Here is a 24,774-nt window from a genome sequence, read left to right as displayed (position 1 = left end):
TATAACTCCCATTTACAATATATAATTCACCAATACACATTTTCTATATTGCATTCTTTGTCGTGAAGTTTGAATAGAGCATAAATAACCACTTCATTAACTGATCTTTTAGTTTATGCATGGTGAACAGATTGTTAAGGACAGAGACAGCAGGAGGGGGAAGCACAGAAGAGGTAAAGTAGGTGACTCATAGGAATAACTTGGATAGTGTTCTCGTACTATGTATAGGGAACCAAGTGATTTTGCTGAAGTTTGGAAATATGAGGAATATCAGAAATGAAAAGCTAGAGGGAAACTCTCTTGTCTCGGAAAATTGTCTTCTGTTTATAACTTAAACCAAGAGAATTATTACTGATGTGTAAATTGTGAATCCTTATCATTGTAAAAGCCGCTGCTTATTTTTTCTTGAGTTCGTTGATATCTGTGGTTCTTTTTCTATTTTTTTAACAATATTGTATTGTTTTATGAATCTTTCTGTTATTCTCTTTGAACACTACTACATAGAAAAATAAGATATAAATGTACTGACAAACAAATCATTATGTGTACAGTAGTACTTTGGTTTCCGAACGTAATCCATTCCGGAAGACCGTTCGAGTTCTGAAACGTTCGAAAACCAAAAACTCAATAGCTGACAGCTAGGCCTCAGGATCTTGCACTCAGTGGAAGCTGTGTGGCATGTTTGACAACCGAAGCATTTACTTCCGTGTTTATAGCATTCGAAAACCAAAATGTTTGTTAATGGAGACATGCAAAAACCGAAGTACCACTGTACATTGTCTATTTTTTGCTAGTGTGGTTTGCATTATTCAGACAGCACAAAAACATGGTGCATGCTAATCGATTGCTGCAATTTACTTGAACTTTTAAAAACAGGTATGCAAAGTACACAACAATAATCTGGCTCTGAGTCTGGGGATTCTCAGATTAGAAAAACTCATATTCACAAAGTGCAGGATATACATCATGTAAATGTAACCTTTACAAAACATGCAGATGCATAGAACTACAAAACATGTAGTTCTCCTCCCCAATGACGCTACCTTGACTGCATACTCTGAAAGGGCAATGAGTCTCAAATGTAGATATCCTTTAAGAAACATTTGTGGTTGGATGTGGCTTAGGTTGTTCTGCTTCAACTCTAATTAACTGTTCATAAACAAAATACAATGCAAACTGCTTAACTACAAGTATTAGCAACATAGGAACCTGCCAAATTAGGAACACAGGAAGCTGTGCAAGAAGTCAGATAATTGAGCTCAGTGCTGTCAATGTACTAACTAGCCGTGGTTCTCTAGCATTTCTCTCGGTCCTACCTGGATATGCAAGGGTTTGAACCTTGGGATCATTAACATGCACAGCATGGATTTTTATCACTGAGTCAAAGGAAGGGTTAGCCCTGTTTTAAATCATGCTCATGAACATTTGAGGAAAGGCAGTCGTCCCTTCGCAATAAAGCTTACCATTTACAATTTTTCACTTTTCCTCTCCTGAAGGCGAAACATAATAACAATGGAAAAATATACACTCAGAATATATTTTCAGACTATAACCCCAGAAGATCTGAAGGATGCAAGAAACAGCAACCCCAAAAGCAATGAAAACATTGTTCCAGTTTATGAATTATATTTCTTTTGTCTGATTGACTGCCAAATAGACAGTTTTGCAGAAATTCTGATTAATCCAGAGCTGTCATTTAAACAAGATGAGAAAGATGTTTTATTATGTCTCTTCTTCATGTACATTCTTCAAGCACAAGAGGCTACAAAGATCAATGAGCCAAAATCTGATCACAGCATTGTTCAATATCTGTTCACAGCCTGGCAGTTTTTGAGCTTCTCTGCTAAAAACATATTTGAGAAACCTCTAATTTTTAGCTGGATAGGTTCCAGATCTTAAACCAAGCTGTTCTTGGTTCTAGTCCTATGGTAAGTAGCTGAGGCCAGACTTTAACATGCACATCTTTAAGTTTCTTCCGGAAAAGAAAAGGCTTTGATTCTGTAAAAGATCCTCTGGTGTAACATGGGCAAATTGGTGCAATGGTCATACCAGCAAGGTCTGTGCCAGTTTCAGAATGTTTAATGGTTTCAAAGGTACAAAGTTCCAATTCAGGCAATCCTCCTGTGCGTGGTATCCAATTACAGTGAGCTTTTGGTGATTAGGATATGCATGCCAGCCCCAGGCCCAACATTCCTGTGTATGCAATTCCTACCCACTCAACCCCTGGCTTTCCCAATATTGAACAAGAAGTTCTTAACAGTGTGTTCAGGGATTTGCATTTGTAAGCCTCTCCATGATTGGGAACTCTGATAACACAGGGTTCCAAATAATGGAAGCTTGTTAGTATGTTGGTTCAAACATGCGTAGAATTCTCTTTCAGACCTTCCCACTCAACTTGGGGAGGAGCAAGGAGGGACAGCACACATGGAGAAACTGATGAATAACACCTGAACAAGGCTACTATCAAGCTATGAAATTCAGCTCTGTATTAAGTATTTTAACCAATCTTTCTAAATTTAAACTTGTTAAATAAGAAGCCAAACCAAGCCTGGAACCTTACTGACCCATCTGTCTTTAAAAAGTGAATGTTCTGCCTTCTCAGGAGCTCAGTATTATTGGCATTTAATCATTTATGACAGATGGAACTGAAAGCATCATGACTGAGGCAACAGGTAGAAGAAATAACCAGGCACACAGCAACTATGACACCAAAAACAAGCCACCAAGACCAGTGGGAACAAAATATCTGTATATTATTACTATTATTGAAGCAAATGTGGATTAAAGGGTTTTTTAAATATATTTATAGTGGTAGCACTTTGGTTCTGAAAAGAAGTCAATTCTTACAAATTTCATAGGATAAAAAGGTGGCACTGCATAATTTTATCCCTGCTTACTCAGAAGTATGTCACAATGAGATTTAGAAAATTGTTTTGGATTTTTAAAATTATTCTCAGCTTCATTCAAGAGACTGAAGCTATGTGAGACAAGGTGAACACCATACACAGTAGCCAGTAAAATGTATTATTTGCTCAACTAGTTTCATTTTCATTATAAAACAATCCTATTGTTATTTACCTGCATCATAAATGTATTGTTTATGTGGTAAATAATTGTGTTCAGAGCCTCTGACATATCACATCTACTTGATAACTAGTCTTCTCAGCAGCAGAGAACAAATTGCTAAATAAGTATTGTCATGCCAATAGCTTCTGAAGAAAATTAAAAGGATGTGTATGGATCATGGAAACAATAAGCATAGCAAAGATGCCACCCTCCCCCCCCCCGAATTGACAGTTCACTGTGAAGAAACGTAACAGGCTATGCTGTGGGATTTAAAAATAAAATCAGCTGTAGCAAAGCACAGCTGTGAGAAATTAAGTACCATTTATGCAGTCCTATGATGTTTCTGTAAGCTGCCCCTCCTAAATGTTACATTATCTGAGGAACTGCACTGAATCATCATTATGCTCAATTCTTGAGTAGAAGTTTGCTAGGGACAGAATTTTTCACAACTTTTGCCTTAAAAAAAAAAAGGATTGAAGTTAGTTTTTAAAATCTTTGGCACCCCATTCCCCCCATCCCAGTATTTGTTATATTTACCACTTCCTATTCACTAACACATTAGATTCTCATTCCTCTGCAGAGAGTGCTCTCAGAGAGTGTTTTTTATTGTAAGGTGTATTCCTTCCAATATTTTCTGCTGCCTTGTGTGGCACCTAAAATGAACTTACAGAATCTGATTCACAAAGAAACAACCTACATGCAAATCCACCTACATACAAATCTTTGGTGGCTTAAGTTTTTTACTCACTGATATCATTTGGCATAATTAATGGCAACCCAAACATAATAACCCAGCGAGCCATTATAAGCAACTTATTATGGATGGAAATGTATATATTTGAGAGTGTTTGTGTATTCATTTAAAATAGAAAAGATTATCATGTATGCATTATCACCTATATGAATATGAAGCCCAGTCAGATGGCCTGGGAATCATAATCATAATTATAATGTGGTTAGTCTACCTCTAAGATTTACTAAGTTTTTAGCAACACTAAAGTAGCTCACATTCAAAACATATCTGAAACAACTTGACATGCAGAAGTTGTTAGGTTTTTTTTAATGGGGGGGATTATGTTGATATGCATGGCTATCAGAAATATTGCTAGAATGGAGCATTATTTTAAATCCCGGAGATCTTTCGAGACTTTTGTTGGAAGCTGCCCAGAGTGGCTGGGGAAACCCAGCCAGATGGGCAGGGTATAAATAAGTTGTTGTTGTTGTTGTTGTTGTTGTTGTTATCATTAAAAATAGTTCAAGTAGAAGGCTTGGAACAATCTTAAGAGGAATTTATGTCCCATTCTGAAAGAAAAGTGTGTAGTGTCATGTATATCAGTCTTTTCCTGTACAAGGCACTGGCATACAATTAGTAATATGTATGTTCATTAAGAAGTCTTTCTTAAAAGGACAATTATTAAGGATATCCTAGAACAAAACTATTCACAGAATAAAGGTGAAGGAACTGGGCTATAGTATTGCCAGGGTACATCATAACTACAAGCATACTGTTTCTGTGGTATAGTGTCTGCAGCAAGAATGGCTGCATTTGTAAATCTACCAGACAGAAGAATATACCACTTCAGAATGAGCATATACTGCTTCTAGCCAGCATATGACATTTTGTACTTTATTATGCCCATATTTAAAGAAATGCAATAATGTTACTAAATAAAGTTTTTGAAGATGAGATTTTGGAATTTTATAAATGGAGATTGTTAGATCAATAGACATTTGGGCTGTACACTGGAGTCTGCTGAGTCCTTAGCCAAAGCGGGTCTATTTTGGAGGGACTTGGGGTAGAATGATTTGGTTACAGACAGCCATGAATTGTATATGCAATCAGGAACCCTGCCTTTAATAAAGTCTTAAATGGCAGTAAAAATAAACTTTTAATAATGTCTGAAAATGGCCATGAGAATAAGCAATTACAACAGAATGGAATCTAGGTTGAATGTCAAATTCACAGAATCCTTGGTAATATCATGTCATGTGCTTCTTTTGACCTGGCGACACAATGAAAGTTGCAAATTGTTACTAAAGATGGATTCTGTCACTGATGTCACACAGCCTAGTTGGTAAGCAAGCTCTTTGAGTAACTATCAGCAACTATCAGCTTTGGCTCATTTTGGTTAGCCCTCTTTACTAACCCCAATGTTCATCCCATGCTTCCAGCCTGGTAGCATATCTCCAGATGTGCCAATTTTTTTGTTGACCTGGCAGCATCATGGCTTGTTTTGTACTGTGGAATAAGAGCTCACTCTTCAACCTAAATGCTACACTGTCTCCTACTTTCACAACACTTAAAAACACAGAAATATAGAACTGTAGAGTTGGAAGGGACCCTGGGAGTCATCAAATCCAACTTGCGTTCATTGATCCAGAATGAAGGTAAAAAAAGCACATTGCCTCTCATGATTACAACATAAAGGCTGCTAGCATTTACCACCCATACATACAGGGAACTGCATGTCTGGATTTCCCCTTTAAACCCTGGCCTTTTTGTGTAGGAAAATTGGATTATTTAAGTTTGTTAAATCCAAAACACATTAATAACAGCTTGGCAGAAGCTTGGTGTATTTCTCCTTTGCTTTCTTTTAGCCCCCATTAAAAATAAAGTATTCTTAGGTCTTTACTTCAGTATATATAGCATTAGGTTGCATATATGCATACAGTTTTATCTGTACATATTAATTAAGACCAATAAATAAATAAATCCTTACCTTGGAGGGCCTGAAGAGTACGTGTCTGTACAACAATGCAGAGCTGGAGGACCAGTTGTGGGGCACTTTCTAGAAATGTAGCAAGCAAATGCAGCATACTCACATCTGCATACTCATAGACCATTTTCCAATAAAAGCGCCATCTGTCACTATCACCACTCCGTCTACTTCGGATGCCCAAGTAGATAGTGTGAAAATACCTAAAAAGAAGTGAATGAAAGGTATTTCAAAGGATGGTATTTTTACTCTAATGTAACACTAATATACTCTCTGCATGCATGTATTTGTAAAGTGTAAACTGCAAGATCATGGAGAGGGAGCAGACTGCAAGATTAAATTAATGTATAATTCAAAATCAGAATAGTTTAGTAAAGCCTTTGACTTAAGCTACCAATGAGATCGGCCAAAGGAACCCTCTTCTGTACATGCACTGGGAGGAGTCTATTCCAAAAACTAGAAAAAAGATCAAGCAAGTGTACACTTTTACAGACCAGTCTCATCACTGAAGTATTATTATAAAAGTTGGCTAGAAAACTCATCAGGTAAATATGAACACTAAAGCAATTTTTAATCCACCAAATACCCAACAACTAGGCTGTAGTCCTAAGCACGTTTTTCTGCGAGTAAGCCCTTTGAATTTAGTGAGGCTTACTTCTGCATAGACATGCATAGGATCGAACTGAACGAATATTTTCAATTATTCTGAAACGGCTTTTAGTTTTCTTCTCAGGCTGTAAGGATGTAAACCTCAGTGGGGCAGTAAGGGGGAAAAATTGATGTTCCGTTCCCTGTCAGCCAGCCTTCCCAGATTCATGTGCTGGGTTTTCAGAAAGGAGCTGCAAGGCTCTGCCAGGGTCCTAGAGGGCTCTGGCCTCTTTCCCAAAGCTGACGAAGTGCTAAGTAGGCTTTGGGAAGGTGCCCCTTTGGCTCGGCATACTGCGCAGGGAAAACCTGTTGCACTGCCCTAAATCACCCATGTGCTCAATATGGATCGGTCTTGTGTAGCCTGGCCCAGAATTAATCTGGAGTTACCAGATCTTTCAATAAATTATTGAATTTCAACTTCTTCACCAAATTATATGCTATGCCTATGAGATGCTCTCTTCAACCTTTTTATAGCAAGATGTTACTAAATAAATATGCTACATAGTAGTAGATAGAGTAGTAGAAAGACAACCTACTTTGCTTTCTTACAAGTCAAGCAAATGGTGTACTATGACCATTTGCTTGATTTGAAATTGCTATGAAGATACAGTTGACTAGAACAACATTTGCATTCTACAGAAAAATAGAAATGTACTGATTTCATGCCTCATACGCTCTGATATTTATGACAACCACCCAAGTCAAGAGAGGGCAGTTGCTTATAATATATAACATATTGAAACATTTATGAAAAGATCAAATATTACTAATGACTTGTTACAGATACAGGAGACGCTTATTCCAATGTCTAATTTGCTTCCTGCACCAAACAGTACATTAAACAATTTAGCTACACCATAAACAGTTACTCTTTCTACCATCTCATAAGTACAGAGAATAAAAATCTCTACAGCTGGGATTTAAAAATACAAAGTAAACAGCAATTCAGGTAAGTGGTGTTTTTTTCCAGTTGCCTAGCTACCAGGAAAAAAAACTATGCTGTATTTTTAGCTCAATGGAGCTGACTGTTTAAATAAAGATATATTGTCCTATTTTCTTTCCGAAGTATTTGCTTATTAGCTGTACCTGAATATAAAAGTGTGGGGGAGTTAAAAAATGAACACAACTTACCATAAATAAGTAAATATATCTATACTAGAGAACCAGTTTTATTGGCATCTTAAACACTTGGTATTATAACCTTCAATCTAAATTGAGGCTGAAAAAAATGTTAGTGTTATATATAAACAAGAAATGTACCCATGAAAATGATCTGTGACAAAGAATGACCCAAAATTTCTAGGAGTATCACATTCACAGCATTCCTGGCAATTAAACAACATAGAACTAGACTATGTTTTCTTTCACTATTAAGAGGATTATACTGAAAAAATAAAAGTTTGTTCTTTGTCTAGAACAACTCCCACCACAACCCCACTCTTCTGGGTTAAAACCTCTGCAGGCAGAAGTGACCAACTAGAACACGCAAGCTTCAGGATCTGAAAATAATATGTGGAATAAAACTCTAAGATTCTATGACCTCTGGTTTCACAAAAGAGTTATGGTGCTTATAAATTCCACCAAGGCACCAAAGAAAGTATGGAAATAGTGAGCTACCAGTTTTAACTTCAACACTATGGAAATTGAAGCAAACCGCAAACCAAAAACCCACACATTTGATTTGACTGTCTCACACACTGTTCTCACCGACAGTTTAGCCTTCAGCCCCAATCCTCTTTCTCTGGACATCATTGACACTGGGGTGGATTGGGGGAGGTTTGTGGCCTGTTGTAAGAACAAGCCTAATGAATCACACCAAACGCATTTCTAGATGCCTTGCATAATCTTTCTGAAAAACATGTTAGCTGTTTGATCAGTTTTGTATTATGTGCTTGGAATCATCTGTGGGGAAATGCTGTGGGTAGGGGGAGCCACTATGCAGAGTGAGTGGGCAAGACATTTGAAGGAGAAGAGAAATCCAGCATTTCAGGTCTGCTTCACCTGATCCTAACATGGTACTCTGAATAATCAAGCTACCCTCCCCCTCCATAGGTCTTATGGTGCTGCTATTTAATGATCCTGAATGAGGAGACTGACTTCGCTTGTGTCACCAAGATTTGAAAGGATGAAAAAGGTAGAGCTCCCCCCGCCCCCAGACACAGACTTGAGGTTCAGGAAAGGGCTGTTGCTGTTGTTTATAGGGATTTCATCTCCCAGTCCAGGCTCCCTATCAGATTGGGTGCATACTTTAAATATCTGTACCTGGTTCTGAGAACAAGGGACAAGGTAGGGCTGCTGTTGGTGCAGTAATCACCCTGCAAACAGCACACGTGATACAAAACAGTAAAAGGGAAAAAATGTAACCCAAAATGATGTTGTGCATGACAAGGAACATGGTCAGAAACAGATAACTTCACCTTCAACGCAGAAGCTTTTAACTGCTAGAACTGTGCCATTTCCCCTCAGTTTTTAGCCAGACTATATCTCTTACCAGTAAATTCCACTCCCCCGATGAATATAAGAAATTATCTTGATGCTATGAGAAACAAAAAAATATGAATGTGTCATAATGGCAGGATGCTGAAAAGGATGCTGAAACTATGCAGCTGCATAAAAATAGGTCTAGTCACTGCCATCATGCAGAAAGTGCCACATTTCATTATGCAGTGGAGGTTACCCAGTGACAGACACACATTATAATACCTAGAAGTGGCCTGCTATATCTAGCTTATAGAATTGGAAATGAATGTGTGTGTGTGTGTGGGGGGGTATTTTAACTTGCTATAATTATTTCTTGTTTTATTTTACTAGAAATCAGTGCTCTTGGATTTTCTGTCACCTGAGACCGAAAACCCCAATATCCAAATTTACTAACTGGGAAACCAAGTACTGTCAGCAGCATGCTGAACCTAGCAGTATGTCATCCATAGAAGAAAGCAGTCGGAGGAGCATGGGTGCTCTCAGAGACATACAAAATAATGGCTCACATGACACTTGCTATCCCCCAGCTCTCAATGTTACTTCACAGAAACATAACCTCCCTACTTTTTTTTTTGTTAGGTATTGAATAATGAAAAATGTGTTTTAGCGGGAGTGGGTCTGAAGGGTTAGGTTGCATCATTCAATCCAAAGATGAATTTGTAAGCTAATGGCATCAGCTATGCTCCACAGAAGATTTACCAGGGAAAACCCTTGAATTTCTACTTGAACAATGAACTGTAAGCTGTTTCTCTGTCTTGTGATGGTAATAAATATTGTATATTGTGTCTCCCCCCCCCTTGCTAGACACTCCTTTTAGGCCACATTATCTTTGCAACAGTAGACATCTAGCCATTCATGATTTTATTCACTAAAATCCACAAGTTTCTACTGAAAGAAAAAATTCCTGATGTGTTTTCTTAGTATCATGTACTGTTAAATGCTTTTGCAATATCCACAAGTGGATTTAGAATGAGTGACCTGGATCATAGACTCATCTTAAAAGACAGATCTAGAAAGGAGATAATTATCCACAAGAGGAGCTTTGCTCAAGTTCATCAAGTCTGGCTCAAAAAGTAAGGGGAAATGTGTGTGCGTCTTATGGAGCCAATGCAGGCTGCACAGCTATCCTAGAAGCCAGAACAGTAAGAGGGATTGCTACTTTCACTGCGCAGTGATCCCTCTTGCTGTTCTGGCTGTTCTGGCTTCTGAGATTCAGAATATTTTTTTTCTTGTTTTCCTCCTCCAAAAACTAGGTGCATCTTATGGTCTGGTGCGTCTTATAGAGCGAAAAATACGGTAAGTGTGTCTGCATTCCCACCTCCAGAGACAAAAGGCAATGATGGCGATATAGTCATACTTCAGATGGACATTCATTTTAAGAAATGAATCAGAAGAGCAGAAACAAACAGCAAAGGTTATTGCTTATCTACTCTTCCAGCTGCAGGAAACATCTGTATTATGACAAAAAGAATTACTGGAATGAAGATCACAGATCATCATGTTAGCATGCAATGAAGCTGAAAAGACTTCAACCAATTCCTTGGAAATTAGGAGAAAGGATTCCAAGTAGATTTGTTAATTCCCCCACTTCTGTGAGCAGCAGCATCACCACTGGCTCTCATCATCCTGGTCAGCAGCACTGATGGTGGTGGGAAGATAGCTCCATGACACGACACTGGTTGCTCTTGGCTATGCCGTTAGTGAAATGTCACATCTAGGTTGTCTCCACATTAGCTATTTCTCTGCGTATCTCAATAACATTTCATGTGGCTGCAGCTCAGAGACAGGTGAGACAGTATTCATCAGTTCAGCTGTGGCCAACTGCCATTTGGTTCCTCTTCTCACAGGCCTGCCAGATCAGTGGCTACTCTGCCTGGTCATTACATATTACAGTGCTGCATCTATCTAAGTTTTGTTTAACAGAGGACCCACTGAAATAAGTGAATCTAAACAACTTGTGTTCATTAGTTTCAGTGGGCCTACTCTGAGTAGGACAAACACTGGATACAACCCTGTATATATATATATGCCTCCATTTCCTAGCGTTCCTCTCAGCTCCTAATCAATTTTTCTTTGCTGTTATATTTATTTGTATCTTGCTCATTATATAGTTAGTAGGAATATGCTGTTCTCTTAGTCTTTGGACAGCGTTTAGGAAACTTGGGTGTCTTCTAAATAATGATAATGATTACAACTATAACAGTGTACTAGGTCTAGAAAGCTATGCTCCATTGAACTCAAGATTGTCATCCAAGAAAATGTGCACAGAATCAAGCTGCACTTTGGATTTTCTCCCCCCCCCCCACCCTTTACTTTTTAAAAAAACCAACAACTTGCTTTTGCTAGCATGTACAAGAAATGCAATTTACTCTTTGTCGAAGATCACAAATTTGCTAATTATATATGCACACCTTCAGAATAAAAATGGTTTGCAGTGATTCAAAGCAAGTATAAAAGAAGTGGAAGCTGGTAAAAATGGAGATAGGTTTGCTGAATGTAGTTTGCAGCAGAGATGAGTGAACTTGGCTAGTTTCGGGCTAAAAACTTGAACAAAAGATAAGACTCCTCTTGTAATGTCTCTCTTACTTAAGATAGCAGGTGTGGATATTCCACATCTGAATGCTCCCCATATTAGAGATGAGACTTTCAGTGGCCCGCAGCAAGAATATTATTGACACAAAAATGGAAGTAATAAGAATTACTGATGAAAGAAGAATGGTGGATGAAACTGATGGACTATGCAGAATTAGACAAACTAATGGGAAGGGTTTGAAACCTGCGGGACCAGAGATTCTTAGAAGACTGGAGTAAATATACGAACTATTTGAAAAGTAATTGTAAAGAACAGATTATGCTAGTAGGACCGCAAGAAGTTTTGTAAGGAGGATTATTTGAAATATTGCAAGAAAGACTATGAGGAAAATTATTAGTTAATGATAATTAAGGGTAATAGGGAAATTAAGAAATGCAGAATAAGTGATAAAGAATGAAAAATCATCAGAGGTGTTGACTGAAGTCTAAAACATTGTACAAGATAAAAAGTTATGTTATATGATTGTTGGAAATGATATGTTAAAAAACCCAATATATATATATAGAGAGAGAGAGAGAGAGAGAGAAACTTTCAATGGCCCAAGCAAACATAAGAACTTCTTGAACAGGGGCCAATGCTGATTTCAGCCCCCATTTCATGGGCTTCATTTAAGCTAGGTTCATTGCTGGGCCCTGTAGCATTTTCAGATGCTACAGTTGAGTATGCTTACAGCTCAGGTTGAGCCTGGAGCCTAGTTATCACTGTCAGTCTTCAGGTCACTATCTCCTTGGGCTCCTATTAATTTCCAGAGAACAAATGCGTGAAACACAATGCACAGTCTCAAAGCTATTGACTTTTACTCTCTCTTGAATATGCTGCTCATTCAAGCAATCTTAGCTAGTAGTTTTCACAGCTAAAGCTAATTTCTTGTTATGGAACTTTGCACATACATAAACCCAAAGCAGTAAGATATATAGAAAAACATATCAGAAATATTTTTGAGATATTGCTCCATGCATGAGTGGTGAGCTTCTATACAGAATATCCAAGAAAATAGTTACAGCAATTATCAACAAACATCTTGCACAAAAAGGCACACCAAAGTTCAGGTCTTTTCTATTCATGTTTTTTGATGCTCTGCAAGGGTACCATATCATTGACTAGATTAATCATTCTGATATTTCTAGAGTAGTCATAGGCTCAAGGTTCTTGTAATCTGGTTAGAGAAGAACAATGTTTCCCATTTAGGTTTCTACATTTTTATTTGGAAATTTCACATTTGTAATTAATGAAGCTTTTTTTCCCCTGTGTAAATTCTTCTGTTTTAAAACATGTGATTGCTCCAAAGGCAGACAGCCTGAACTAGCAGTATGCTCCTATCAAAGGAACCTCTCGTGTTCTCATAAAGAGAAGTTACACCCAAAAACCTTTCCATTCACTTCAATGGAGTGCTGTATTCTGCTCCGTCAACAGAAGCAATACAGTATACAATATAAAATGGGAAACCTTTCCTTGTAGATATTTTGGAAGGTGTGGTGCAAATATATAAAGATATATAAAATTGCATGAGATATATGTGTATTCAACGCTTCAATCTTGTGTTCATTATTGATATCAGGCATAGCTGCTGTACATTGTCCATTATTTTTGATAAGATCCTATTGCTACAGATATACCAGTGGTCTGCAAGCCAGCCACTGTTGAAATAAATGGTGCCCATCCAACAACAGTGTGGGGATTTCAGTATTGTGTAGCATAGATGCTTAATGGCATGATTAATTTTGTCCTAAGGGGTCCAATTCCAAGATAATGTAAAGCTTACAGAATAATCCACTGGGATTCAGTCATGAGACACAAAGGGAATATTTGGTACAAATGCCCAGAAAACCACACAATAATATTCCCAGCTGTGGTACATACATTCTTCCTCTCTCTTTAAATATTGTTGAAAATACTGTTGAAAATTTCCCATTTATGATTTGCTTGTTCAGAGAAATATTTAAAAGAAAGACATTACCAATATTACCGTAACTTTAGAAGAAAATGGATCTGTACTTGTGTCAAAGGCTGCACATCACCTTCCTTGAATTCAAAATTAGCTATTTGGAGTTGGGAATTGTTATTTTATTTGCTCAGACTAAAAGGTCAGCATTATTTTACCAGCTTCTTATTTTCTGTATTTAAAATGTCATCCAACATAGTTAGCCTGGGTAACATTTGTGCTTGCAACATTCCCTCTTCTGTTTCTTATTTCTGATAAGGTCTTTTATGCAAAAGGAATTCTAATTATGTTTAAGTATGGATATGGGGCTTTGAAAAGCATTCTGTTTAAAAAGATAAAGGACAAACTTATATGTCCATCCACATCTTGTCATGCTAAAAACATATTTTACACGGGTTACTTGTGCTTGAATGTAAATTCATTTGAATCAACACCCCTCTAGAAACCATAACCCATTTTGGAAGATTTTTAGTGCCTTTTCTATCTGAAGCTTTTTTAGATCTATAAGTTGCTTTAAGACTAATTTCTGTGAAATGTGACAGATAAATGAAATAAATGAAAATTTAAAAATAATGATTTGCTGCCATGTCTTTGAAGCCAGTACTGTTTTGCATAGTACTATAGTCTGGTAATATAACATGCAGTGTAGTTCACATGATTGTGTTCATTGCAAGTCTTTTAACTAACCACATAAATTTCTGGATTTTTAAACTGCTATGATGGATGAGATCATGCTGTTGTGGGGAGAATGTCTATTACCAGCCATCATAGATCCTATTGTTTGAACACATTAAGCTTTGTAAAGGTTGACAGCAGTCAAGACTTCATTTTCTTGTCCACGTAATAATATGGCCCTAGGTGCCACTGTGTCAATAAAACAAAGTGCTCCTACTGATGAGAGGTGTGAATAATACTTAACAGCTAAATATGTGCACAACTTAACCCACCTCACAGTCTAGTTCCTCAGGTTACCAGGGCTGGTGCTGGGATAAGAATGGTTGCTTCAGCCATGCAGCAGCTCCAGCTGACAGCTTATATAGGATGTGGTGGTTTAACCTGTGCCTGGCTGTGTCAGGTCCTGATCTGAACAGATATTTACATGCAATTTCCTTCCTCCCAAGTAACCTCATATGCAACTACCTGGGCCCTTTAGTTCTGATGTCCCTGTCTGAATCATCCTTTCCTCTGCTCCTGTCACCATGGAAAAGATAAAACGGGGGAACTAGCCAGAAATCCAGGGACCTGGTTGGGGCAAGCCTCCAGTCCAGGGGCAAGGATATCTTAATCCGATGGCTCCTTAGTGCTATTGGCAATGTGGAGCTCTGCTAGAGGGTCCTGTTCCACTCGCTGCTCACCTGATGAGGTCTCAGGTTTGAGATATGGGTAAGACAGAAGCCTGACACACAGCCAAAGGGTGAAAGCAGAAATCGTATAATACTGTAACAGTTTAGCTTGATGTTCCACCTTTATTGTGTAAGATTCTTAACAGATGCCTGATTACTTAACTGGAAGTCGGGTAATTAAAGAAAAAAAGCACTCTGTACAAAGATTCTGGCCTCATAAATATGGTAGAGTGGCTAACCTGTTGCTATTCAGATCTTCTTAATGGGAGTCGTATTCCCACCACATCTGTTGTGGTCACAGAGGTCAACCATAAAATAGAAGAAGACTAACCTGCTAATACTTGCCTTCTCAAACTCCTGTGTTATGGTACTCAGTTGTTTTCCCTATGCTACCACTTGTGAATGCAACTGTCTAGTGGATTACATAATCTTCCCATTATCTTGCACACATGCATGGTTGATGTGTAATCATTTTTACCATATCTCAAACTTTGTAGCATTGCCATGAATCCTAGGGGGTAGCATCCTACAAGTTTGCCACATTATGTAATGCTTGGAACGCTGATTATTTCTTTTCAACTTTATTGCTGAGAGTGCACAGGAACTAGGCTGATACACTGATGTTAACACACCACAAACATAGCAGGACCACTGAATTTCTTGTCCTATCACCTTTTTAATATGCTTTTGATATGTAGGTTTTTTTGTGGTAAAAGCAATAAAAGCTGATCCTCTTCCAAAGAGCTGCTTTTGTCCTAACAGTATTTTTATGCCTGTGTTTATCTGCTTTCTAAATTTCACCCCTGCCATCTGCTTTTGAATATCCAGGTCATTGTAACCTTATAATATCCTTGTGAAAAATAAGATGTAGAAAAATGGCAAACAAAGAAAACAGGCACTGACAAATGGGGGGTGAGAAATAACAAAATGAGAAGAAGATGGAAAGAAATAAAAGTAAAAAAGTGTCTTCTGGATAACATGGCAAAATAGATTTATTGTTTCTTTGCTAACACTGTGTCCAAATCCTAGCCTAGTTTTAGTGGCAGATGTTTTTGACTAAAACTCCCATCATTCACAACCTGGTTTGGATGATGGCAGTTGTACTCCAAGACATTTGGAGGTTACCAGGTTGAAGAAGGCTGACTTGAATCACTACTTACTTCATGGGAAATACTGGTAAGATTAAACAGACATTGTTGCATTTCCCCAAAATGAGGGGAAATGTTTTTGGGGTTTAAGATTATTTGGATATTATGCTCTCTGCTCCAAATTCTGGACAGGGGATTGCTGCATTTCCTATGGAAATACACGTCACACATGCTCAGACCTATTTTAAATTATTTAATCTACTGTATTTTATGAATGATCCATGACATTTTCAACAGAGTCATGGCACCATTTTAGCCCAGCTTGTGTGGCATCAGTACAGAACCTTATCTTGCCCATGGAAATCTAATGAATTCCTCGTAAATGCTGCTTATACAGTGCATCACATCTTAAGTCCTTCATTTGAACGCTGTTCCTCTCCGCTCATTCCTCTCATTTATTGCATAGATATTGAATACTTATTAAACATGCCCCTGCTAGTTGTTTCTTTAAATTAGCTTCCTACTTAAGGTTTGATATAATTCTGAAATCCCTCAAGAACCATTCAAGCTGTAATCTGCACTCAGTATTGAATTTGCACCAGATAAATAAATTAGCTGCAAATTATGGAAGGTTCCCTTTATGCGTTATTTGAGTTCACTCAGCCAAAACCACTGTAGCCCTTGGCCACTGTAAAGAACTTTGGCCTCCTCCCAATAAAATCAGCCATGAAAGAAAAAAGAAAAACCAGGCAAACTCTACGGCTTCACAACAGCTGGAATCCCAAGCAAGTCCACTGTTATAATTGCCCTTTATCTGGTCTGAAGCCAGCTCAGCCAGTCTGCTTGTGTCCTGGCTTGTATTTTTTTTTCTTGGGCAGGTTCAAAGTTAGTCCAAGGGTCAATACTACATGTGCATCATTTAAATAAATTGATCTGCATATGAGCAATGCTTTCAAACAATCTTGGAAAGAAAGCAATCCAACCCATATTGCCACCATATAACATAATGCTATGCGAGTTTTAAAGGCATCATTTTGCACTAGCACATTAAAAAATAGAAAGCAAATGAAAGTTTGCAACTGTTCATAATTTTCAGTTCAAGAAAAATGTGAACAACCTACTCCCAAAGTATCCTATTTCACAGAAGTTTCTATTGTGAGGACACATTGTTTTGTATCTCTGTTTGGCTCAGAGAACACACCCAGAAATCATGAATGCTGTTCTCTGTTGGTAGTACAGCTGTTACACCACAAGTCCTTTGCCTTTATGGTCACATATCCAGCTCATCTCTGCTAATCGAGCATGTTGAGGCTCAACAACAGTTTCCTTGGGTCACTGAGTTCTCTCTGTTCTTGCTCATCCATCCCTACTTCTGGAAGCTGCTAAAAATATGCAGTAGCATCCATACAAAACATGCATTTTCCTGAAGATTTTCATTTATATGCTAAAAGAAGAGCCACAAGCACATTAGAATATTGCAAAAAATTATCTGAATTTATGCACCTTCAATGCACATTTATGCATGGTGCCATGCATCAAGCAGTAAGTGAACACTGAAAATGAGCCATAACCTTAGCTTCCCAGTATGTGACATAATATACAGGGAAAAATCCAACAACAGAAAGTTTTAAAGATACATAAAAATGAAAAATATTCCATAAGCACTAATGTGATCCTCAAACTGACTCAAAGGTCTTCACTTTCTAATATGTAAAAATCCAAAACCTCCCACAAAATCCCTGCAAATGTACCAGTGACTTCTGACAACCAGCTATATGGAGGCATACAGACAAGGGGTGGGTGATGGGTGGACAGGAAGGAGTTTGAAGCTGGTGGGACTTGAACCTGATAAATGCTGGGCTTAGTTAAACTAGCTTTTATCACATTGATGAAATACGTTGTGATAGAAAGGAAAATTGAGGCTATCTAAAACAGCTGAGGTGTGAAACCAAGTATACTGTGGGCAATAACATAGCCATGATAGAGTGGTAATAGCTTTGGTGAGGGAAAGCCACAATGCTTGTGAAATCTCTCATGCAGCCTGGGGACAGGATGCACATCCTATGAACTTGAAAGGAAATAAGATAACTATGGCTTTCCCCCCAGGGGTAAAGGTGTTGTGGTGAGGAGAACTGATTTGCTGGGGCAGAGTATTGTTTCCTCTTTTTCTTTTGAAGAAAACAGTTTGAATCAATTTGTTTTGGAAAACACACACACAAAGATCATGCATTAAGAACAAAAGTACATTATAAGAGAAAATTTCAAGTATGGTATAAAATGAAACATCTTAAACTGATGTAGTAGTTAACTATGAACCACCCTTGTATTTATATAGTCTCCTACTTTGCTTTAAGAAAAAGAAATGTTTATTTCTACTTGTTGGAGTAACTATACATGGGAAGGGGTCAATTTACTTCATGAACGTATATCACCCCATGGATGAGCTAATCACAGGTACAAGGTCAGCCAAGCCAGTTGTTACGGTAATAGCCCAGTGCCCTAACTATATCTTTGATTAATGCATGTCAGTTCAGCAGTGTTCATTGGTGTGAGTAGTAGGTCAGATTGTCTAGCTTGAACTGCTGGAGTTTATTTGGAGCAATGGAGATACTTTGTCCTTGTATGTATCTATACATATCTGTATCTGCAAAAGCCTATATACTATCTATCTATATCTATCTATCTATCTATCATCTATCTACACACACACACACACACACACACACACACACACACACACACCCAGAACTATTTTACTGCAGGGATTTTGAAGGAGGTTGCAGCTTGTTATTTTATCTTCTGCAACTGTAAACTATTTGGACCTTAATCAGCTTCCATACTAGTACTGGGAGAAACTTGTACTGCATCTGGATCTCATATTAAATTTCCCACACTAGTGTACTGTACTGCACTCCCCCACAGGCCAACATGATACATTTCATATGTTGTTAGCACTCCTATCAGCCCTAGCCAACATAGGCAATGGTCAGGGATGATGAGATTTGTAGTCCAACAACATCTAGATGAAAGCTAACTGTTTAGCAGTCCTACTAACTAAAATTGGATCCTCTTGTAATGTAATCCTACACAATAGATCATATACATGTTTATTCATTAGTATAACAGAATCACAGAACCATAGTTGGAAGGGACCCAGGGGGTCATCTAGTCTAACCCCCTGTAATGCAGGAATCTCTACTAAAGCATCCATGACAGATGGCCACCCCACCTTTGCTGTAAAATGTGTGTGAGATATCTGCTAATTGTATTTTTGTTTTGCCTATACTTAAATCTAGGTAAACAAATAAATTAATTATTGTAGAACTACTGTATAGTATTCTATAGATTAATTCAGCAGTAATCTGATAGGGACAAAAACAAATGCATTTCTAAAACTGCTAGTGTTGGGATGAATCCAGGCTATGTTGAAAGATCAGTTTTAAATTCTGTATACAATTTATTTCCACCTATTTTGCTTCTTTTGCACTTTAGCCAAGAGGAGCAAAATGCACATTTCTAACCCCAAATTGGATCAGTTAGAATCATAGAATCATAGAATCACAGAGTTGGAAGAGACCACAAGGGCCATCGAGTCCAACCCCCTGCCAAGCAGGAAACACCATCCTGACATATGGTTGTCAAGCCTCTACTTAAAGACCTCCAAAGAAGGAGACTCCACCACACTCCTTGGCAGCAAATTCCACTGTCGAACAGCTCTTACTGTCAGGAAGTTCTTCCTAATATTTAGGTGGAATCTTCTTTCTGGTAGTTTGGATCCATTGCTCCGTGTCCGCTTCTCTGGAGCAGCAGAAAACAACCTTTCTCCCTCCTCTATGTGACATCCTTTTATATATTTGAACATGGCTATCATATCACCCCTTAACCTCCTCTTCTCCAGGCTAAACATGCCCAGCTCCCTTAGCCGTTCCTCATAAGGCATCGTTTCCAGGCCTTTGACCATTTTGGTTGCCCTCCTCTGGACACGTTCCAGTTTGTCAGTGTCCTTCTTGAACTGTGGTGCCCATAACTGGACACAGTACTCCAGGTGAGGTCTGACCAGAGCAGAATACAGTGGCACTATTACTTCCCTTGATCTAGATGCTATACTCCTATTGATGCAGCCCAGAATTGCATTGGCTTTTTTAGCTGCCGCGTCACACTGTTGGCTCATGTCAAGTTTGTGGTCAACCAAGACTCCTAGATCCTTTTCACATGTACTGCACTCAAGCCAGGTGTCACCCATCTTGTATTTGTGCCTCTCATTTTTTTTGCCCAAGTGCAATACTTTACATTTCTCCCTGTTAAAATTCATCTTTTTTGTTTTGGCCCAGTTCTCTAATCTATCAGTTTATCAGAATGTTTATTATTTACTGATGTACTCTAAAGAAGACTTGCTTCTGTCATCTTTTCACATGGCTGCCATCCAATCAGCTTCAGGCAATCCTAGCTGATACTTTGTTAACTTGCCCTGCAAACTCATACTTTCTGCATAGTTTAGACTTGCCCCCGTCATAGGCATATCTGTATCTGTAAAGAATGAGAAGCAACATCTGCCCAAGTTGCTTAATAGCTAGGATCCTTCTCATTCACTGAACTGCTTAGTCTATCTGCATTTCTCTTTCCACAGACCACTTAAATGAATCCTCTTATATCCAAGAAAGACAATGAAGCACCTGTCTTAACCATGAGAATCTACTTAAACCTTTCCCAGCAGGATATCTGCCTGCTAACAGAATGGATGCATTGTGGAAAAGCTGACAGCAAATTTCTGGAAGTGTTCCATAAATTCAGATGGGAAGATGTCTTAAATGAAATGATGACAGATGAAATAAATGCAAAGGCTTTTCCTGTACAAGGTTATTTGAATCTCTGACAAATAAATCCAGTGATGTCTTAAGCCAAAATAACCAATATACAAAGCTAACATAGCCAGGATACAGAACACTTTCTTGGTATGATTTAATTAAGAAATTCAAAGCACCTTTGCATTTCTTGAGGTGAAAACTTGGGTAGTTTGCATGTCTGAACTGATACACAGTTGATGGTCAGCAATTCTACTTACTACATTACTTCACCAAATCTTTATTAGGCATTACAAATATAGTCCATCATAAAACATCCATACATAATTTTTTAAAATATATACAAATAAACAGCCATGTAAAAAATATGAAATAATGAGGATTTTCATTGGAGTTTCTTCCTGCTAAATAGTGCCATTCACCACTCAGCCACCCTTGCAGTTACTTCTGGGTTAATGTCAGACAGATAGAATCTGATATTTACATTGTGCTGTGATGTTAGAGTACCCAAAAAAGGGGATAGCAAATATTTGTGTAGCTCATTGTACCATGGACAGTAGAAAATAATACGTTTGACCATTTCTGGCACATTCAAAAAAACATCTGCAATGTCTATCATTTCTGGGGATGTTTAAATATCTGCCCTTGATAAAAGCTATGGGGGAAAACATTTAGTTGGGCTAACATAAAGGCCCTGTGTTGGACTCAAATTATTAATTTTGAAATATAAGCACCCCTGCTATCTGTTGTATTTAAACAATAAAACTTGGGGGAGCAAATTTTTACAGGGTCTGCAATTCACTGTTGCTTGGATACAAAGATCTGAAGTGGGAAAAAAACCTTTAATATTTGCAGGTAAGCAAACACCATTGAAAGTCACATCAGTTACATTAATTTTAATAACATTTTCGTTTGGGGATGTGTAAATCCAGACAAGACAAGTTAAAGAGATAAATGATATAACCATGTTTTTGGTTTAATGATTTAGTTAGAAGATGAGGAGTAGATTTGTAGACAACTGAAATTCCCTCAAGGCACAGCTCATAATAATTTGTGCAGACAAGATACATTCCTTTTCGAGTTGACCCATTTTCATAAGGAAAATCTTTGGACTCGGTCCTGCAGGGCCTAGTCATCATTGTAGTTCTGCAAAGTAGTTTTTACACATGCTTAGCTGGAATTGAATTGTATTTAATACTGAAGCACTATCACAACAACTATTTACTTACAAGGGACATAAAGTTATCTTTCCTACTGGATTGGAAAATACATCCTTTCAGTATGTTAGGCTGAGGTGATGAGCTATTTATTAATTTTACTGATATGATGTTCTCTTACAGTCACATGATGGTTATTACTATGTTTAAAGCACATATGTGCTCTTGGAGGAAATTGATTTTCTAGATCCCTTTCAGTTAGGGTTTTGGCACAGAAATTGTTTTGGTCACTCAGTATGATGACCTAAGAGATAGGGGAAATGTGTCCTTGTTAATTCTCCTCAGCCTCTCAGCGGCTGTCCAAGACAGGGGTGTTCAATGCTAACAATAGCCTTCTCTACCATGAATCTGTCTTTTGAAGCCATCTAAATTAGCGGTCATTACTGTCTCCTGCAGGAGGCGTGGTTAGTGCCACAGTGTCCTGAATCTTCCACAACTCATATAGCATTTGTAGACTTACTTCTAGTGTCTAGAACTTGGGGGAGAGAGGCAACTGAGAGGTTGTCTGCATAATCCTGTATGCGAGTACTCAAAAGTAACTCCCATTGAGTTCAATAGGATTTACTATCTGGTAAGTGGGTTGAAGATAGGAAGTTTTGAAGGGCCAAGTTAACACTAAATGAAAAACACTAAACTCAAGATGGAATTTCTATTACAGCTACAATACTTAGACTAGAATGTCACTGTGTTGTCATTACATTACAATCAGACCGTAGTTCTTGCTGTGACAAAAAAATGAGCAATACCAAAATTTACATTTGGCCCAATTAACTGGAAGTAGTGATGCTACTTACTGCATCACCAATCACATAGCATGAAAAGCATCACACCATTACCAATTAGAGTCATTATTATTTTATAAAACGCTTTGATGGCATAAAGCACATTAGAGGTGCTAAATGAGAAGAATCATCATTAAAAGATTTTGGCCCATTAATTAGAATAATCATTTTAAAAAATACGGAATCATTCTAGACACTTAGAAACTATTAAGCACAGTCAGCTAAAAAGAAAAGGATCTCTGTGCTACAGAAGAAGAACATTCGAATCACAGACTGGATATAGGGAAACTGTGCTGCTCTGCCAGGGTCAATTTCCTACACAGATATTGTAGCTATATGGGAGAGGACAAGCATCTTAGACCCTCATTAAGTCCAATTCCATCAGATTTAATTTCTGTCAAACTCTTGTACAGGGTAGTCGGAAGGAGAAAAGCGCTGTTTCAATGTGCAAACGGTTATACATTCTGCCTAGAGAAACAGCCAGTTGTGATGAAAAGCTCATACCCATTTTAAATAAAACTCCCAAGAGTCAAGCTAGACATGATTCCACATGCATTTGCCTGAAGCATATCAGGTTTTTAGAAATTAGTAGCAGGCACATGGGGGCAAATTGCATTTGGACTGCAGTGCATAGGAAGGGGATATTTAGCCCTTTCCTCCACTTCCAAGATCCTGAGGAAAGTTACTTTCCCTCCACTTTTATTAGTGGTGTTTTTATTGTAATGATCTGTATGTGATTATAGATATAGCTATATATTCTACTAATGTTTATTTTTTTCGATTGCGTTTTTATATGTGTTTTTAGCAGTGAGCCACATTGAGTCCCGGTCAGGGGAGACGTTGGGATATAAATAAATAAAATGATAACAATTAGCCGGGGAAACTACCTCCATTGGTATCAATGGGAGCTTTTCCCCAGGGCTAATAGCTGTGAATGTATTAGGATGATTTTAATCAGGATCTTGGATGGTATGGGAAGGGCTAAGCATCTCCTCCCCTCACAGTATGGTCTTAATTCATTTGCTCCCTCCCCTGCACCTGCTATTAATTACAAACAAATAAACAAACCTTGACATGGTTTAGAGCAGGCATAGGCAAACTCGGCCCTCCAGATGTTTTGGGACTACAACTCCCATCATCCCTAGCTAACAGGACCAGTGGTCAGGGATTGTGGGAATTGTAGCCTCAAAACATCTGGAGGGCCAAGTTTGCCTATGCCTGGTTTAGAGCAATGTGTTTTAGTGATATACCCATCACTAACAGGGATTTGTCTGGTATCCTATTTGTTGCCTGTTCCTACTGGCAACTGGTCTCGCCACCTGAACTTCTTCCTTTCCCACTGCTCGTCATGTATAGTCACAGTGATGAGCTGGGCTTTTCAGCTGCAAAACTAAGAGTGAGAAGGCCCCCTCCATATGCACCCACCCTCTGCCTGAAAGAATAGTCAGATGGCGCTCTGCTGACTTTGCAAGCAGGTAGATCTTTTTTTAAGGTTGCACTAAGGGCTATCAATTAATTAATTAATACCATTTATATCCCACCTTTCCTCCAAGGAATCCAATATGGTATACAATATGGTTCTCCCTCTTTTCGTACTATCCTCACAACAACCCTGAGATAGGTTAGGTTGAAAGATAGCTACCCAAGGTCACCCAGTGTGTTTTGTGACTCAGTGAGGATTTAAACTCTGCTCCTCCAGGTCCTAGTCCATTGCTCTAACCAATACACAACACAGACTTTCTAACATGGTGTGTATTGCACATTCACACAACAAAGATTATCCACACCTTAAAACCCACAAATGGTAAAAAAATAAAAAAAGAATGTTCCTTTTTAAAACACCCCAAACTTTAAAAACATTCCTAGTGGGCACCAGCACAATATTATACCCCTCTATGTTTTCTCAAAGTATAATCCATCCATTCCACCAAGGCATTTGTTGCCAATTCAGAGCAGAAAGCAAACACAAAACAAATAGCCTCATACTGTTTTGATATTATGCAAGAACTCCTGCCTTTCAAGCCAGTGAGAAGCTAGATAGTAGATCCAACTTTTTGTCCGTTTTACTGAAAAAGAGTTCTCTACTGATGTTTTA

At 38.1% G+C, this 24,774-nt stretch overlaps 1 protein-coding gene across 1 annotated transcript in view; it reads right to left on the bottom strand.

Annotated features, from left to right (window-relative positions):
• The window catches only part of XKR4 (XK related 4), a 120,744-nt gene that overhangs the window by 33,105 nt on the left and 62,865 nt on the right, over positions 1-24,774 (bottom strand). Inside the window, exon 2 of the mRNA XM_083622985.1 lies at positions 5,787-5,986. Within this exon, the coding sequence (XP_083479111.1) occupies positions 5,787-5,986 (200 nt within the window). The remainder of the gene's footprint in view (positions 1-5,786; positions 5,987-24,774) is intronic.

This window comes from Podarcis filfolensis (assembly GCF_964270895.1).
Source record: "Podarcis filfolensis genome assembly, chromosome: 7".
Taxonomy (NCBI): Eukaryota; Metazoa; Chordata; class Lepidosauria; order Squamata; family Lacertidae; genus Podarcis; species Podarcis filfolensis.
Note: the sequence above shows the minus strand (reverse complement) of the source record. Positions and strands in the feature narration are given on the sequence as shown.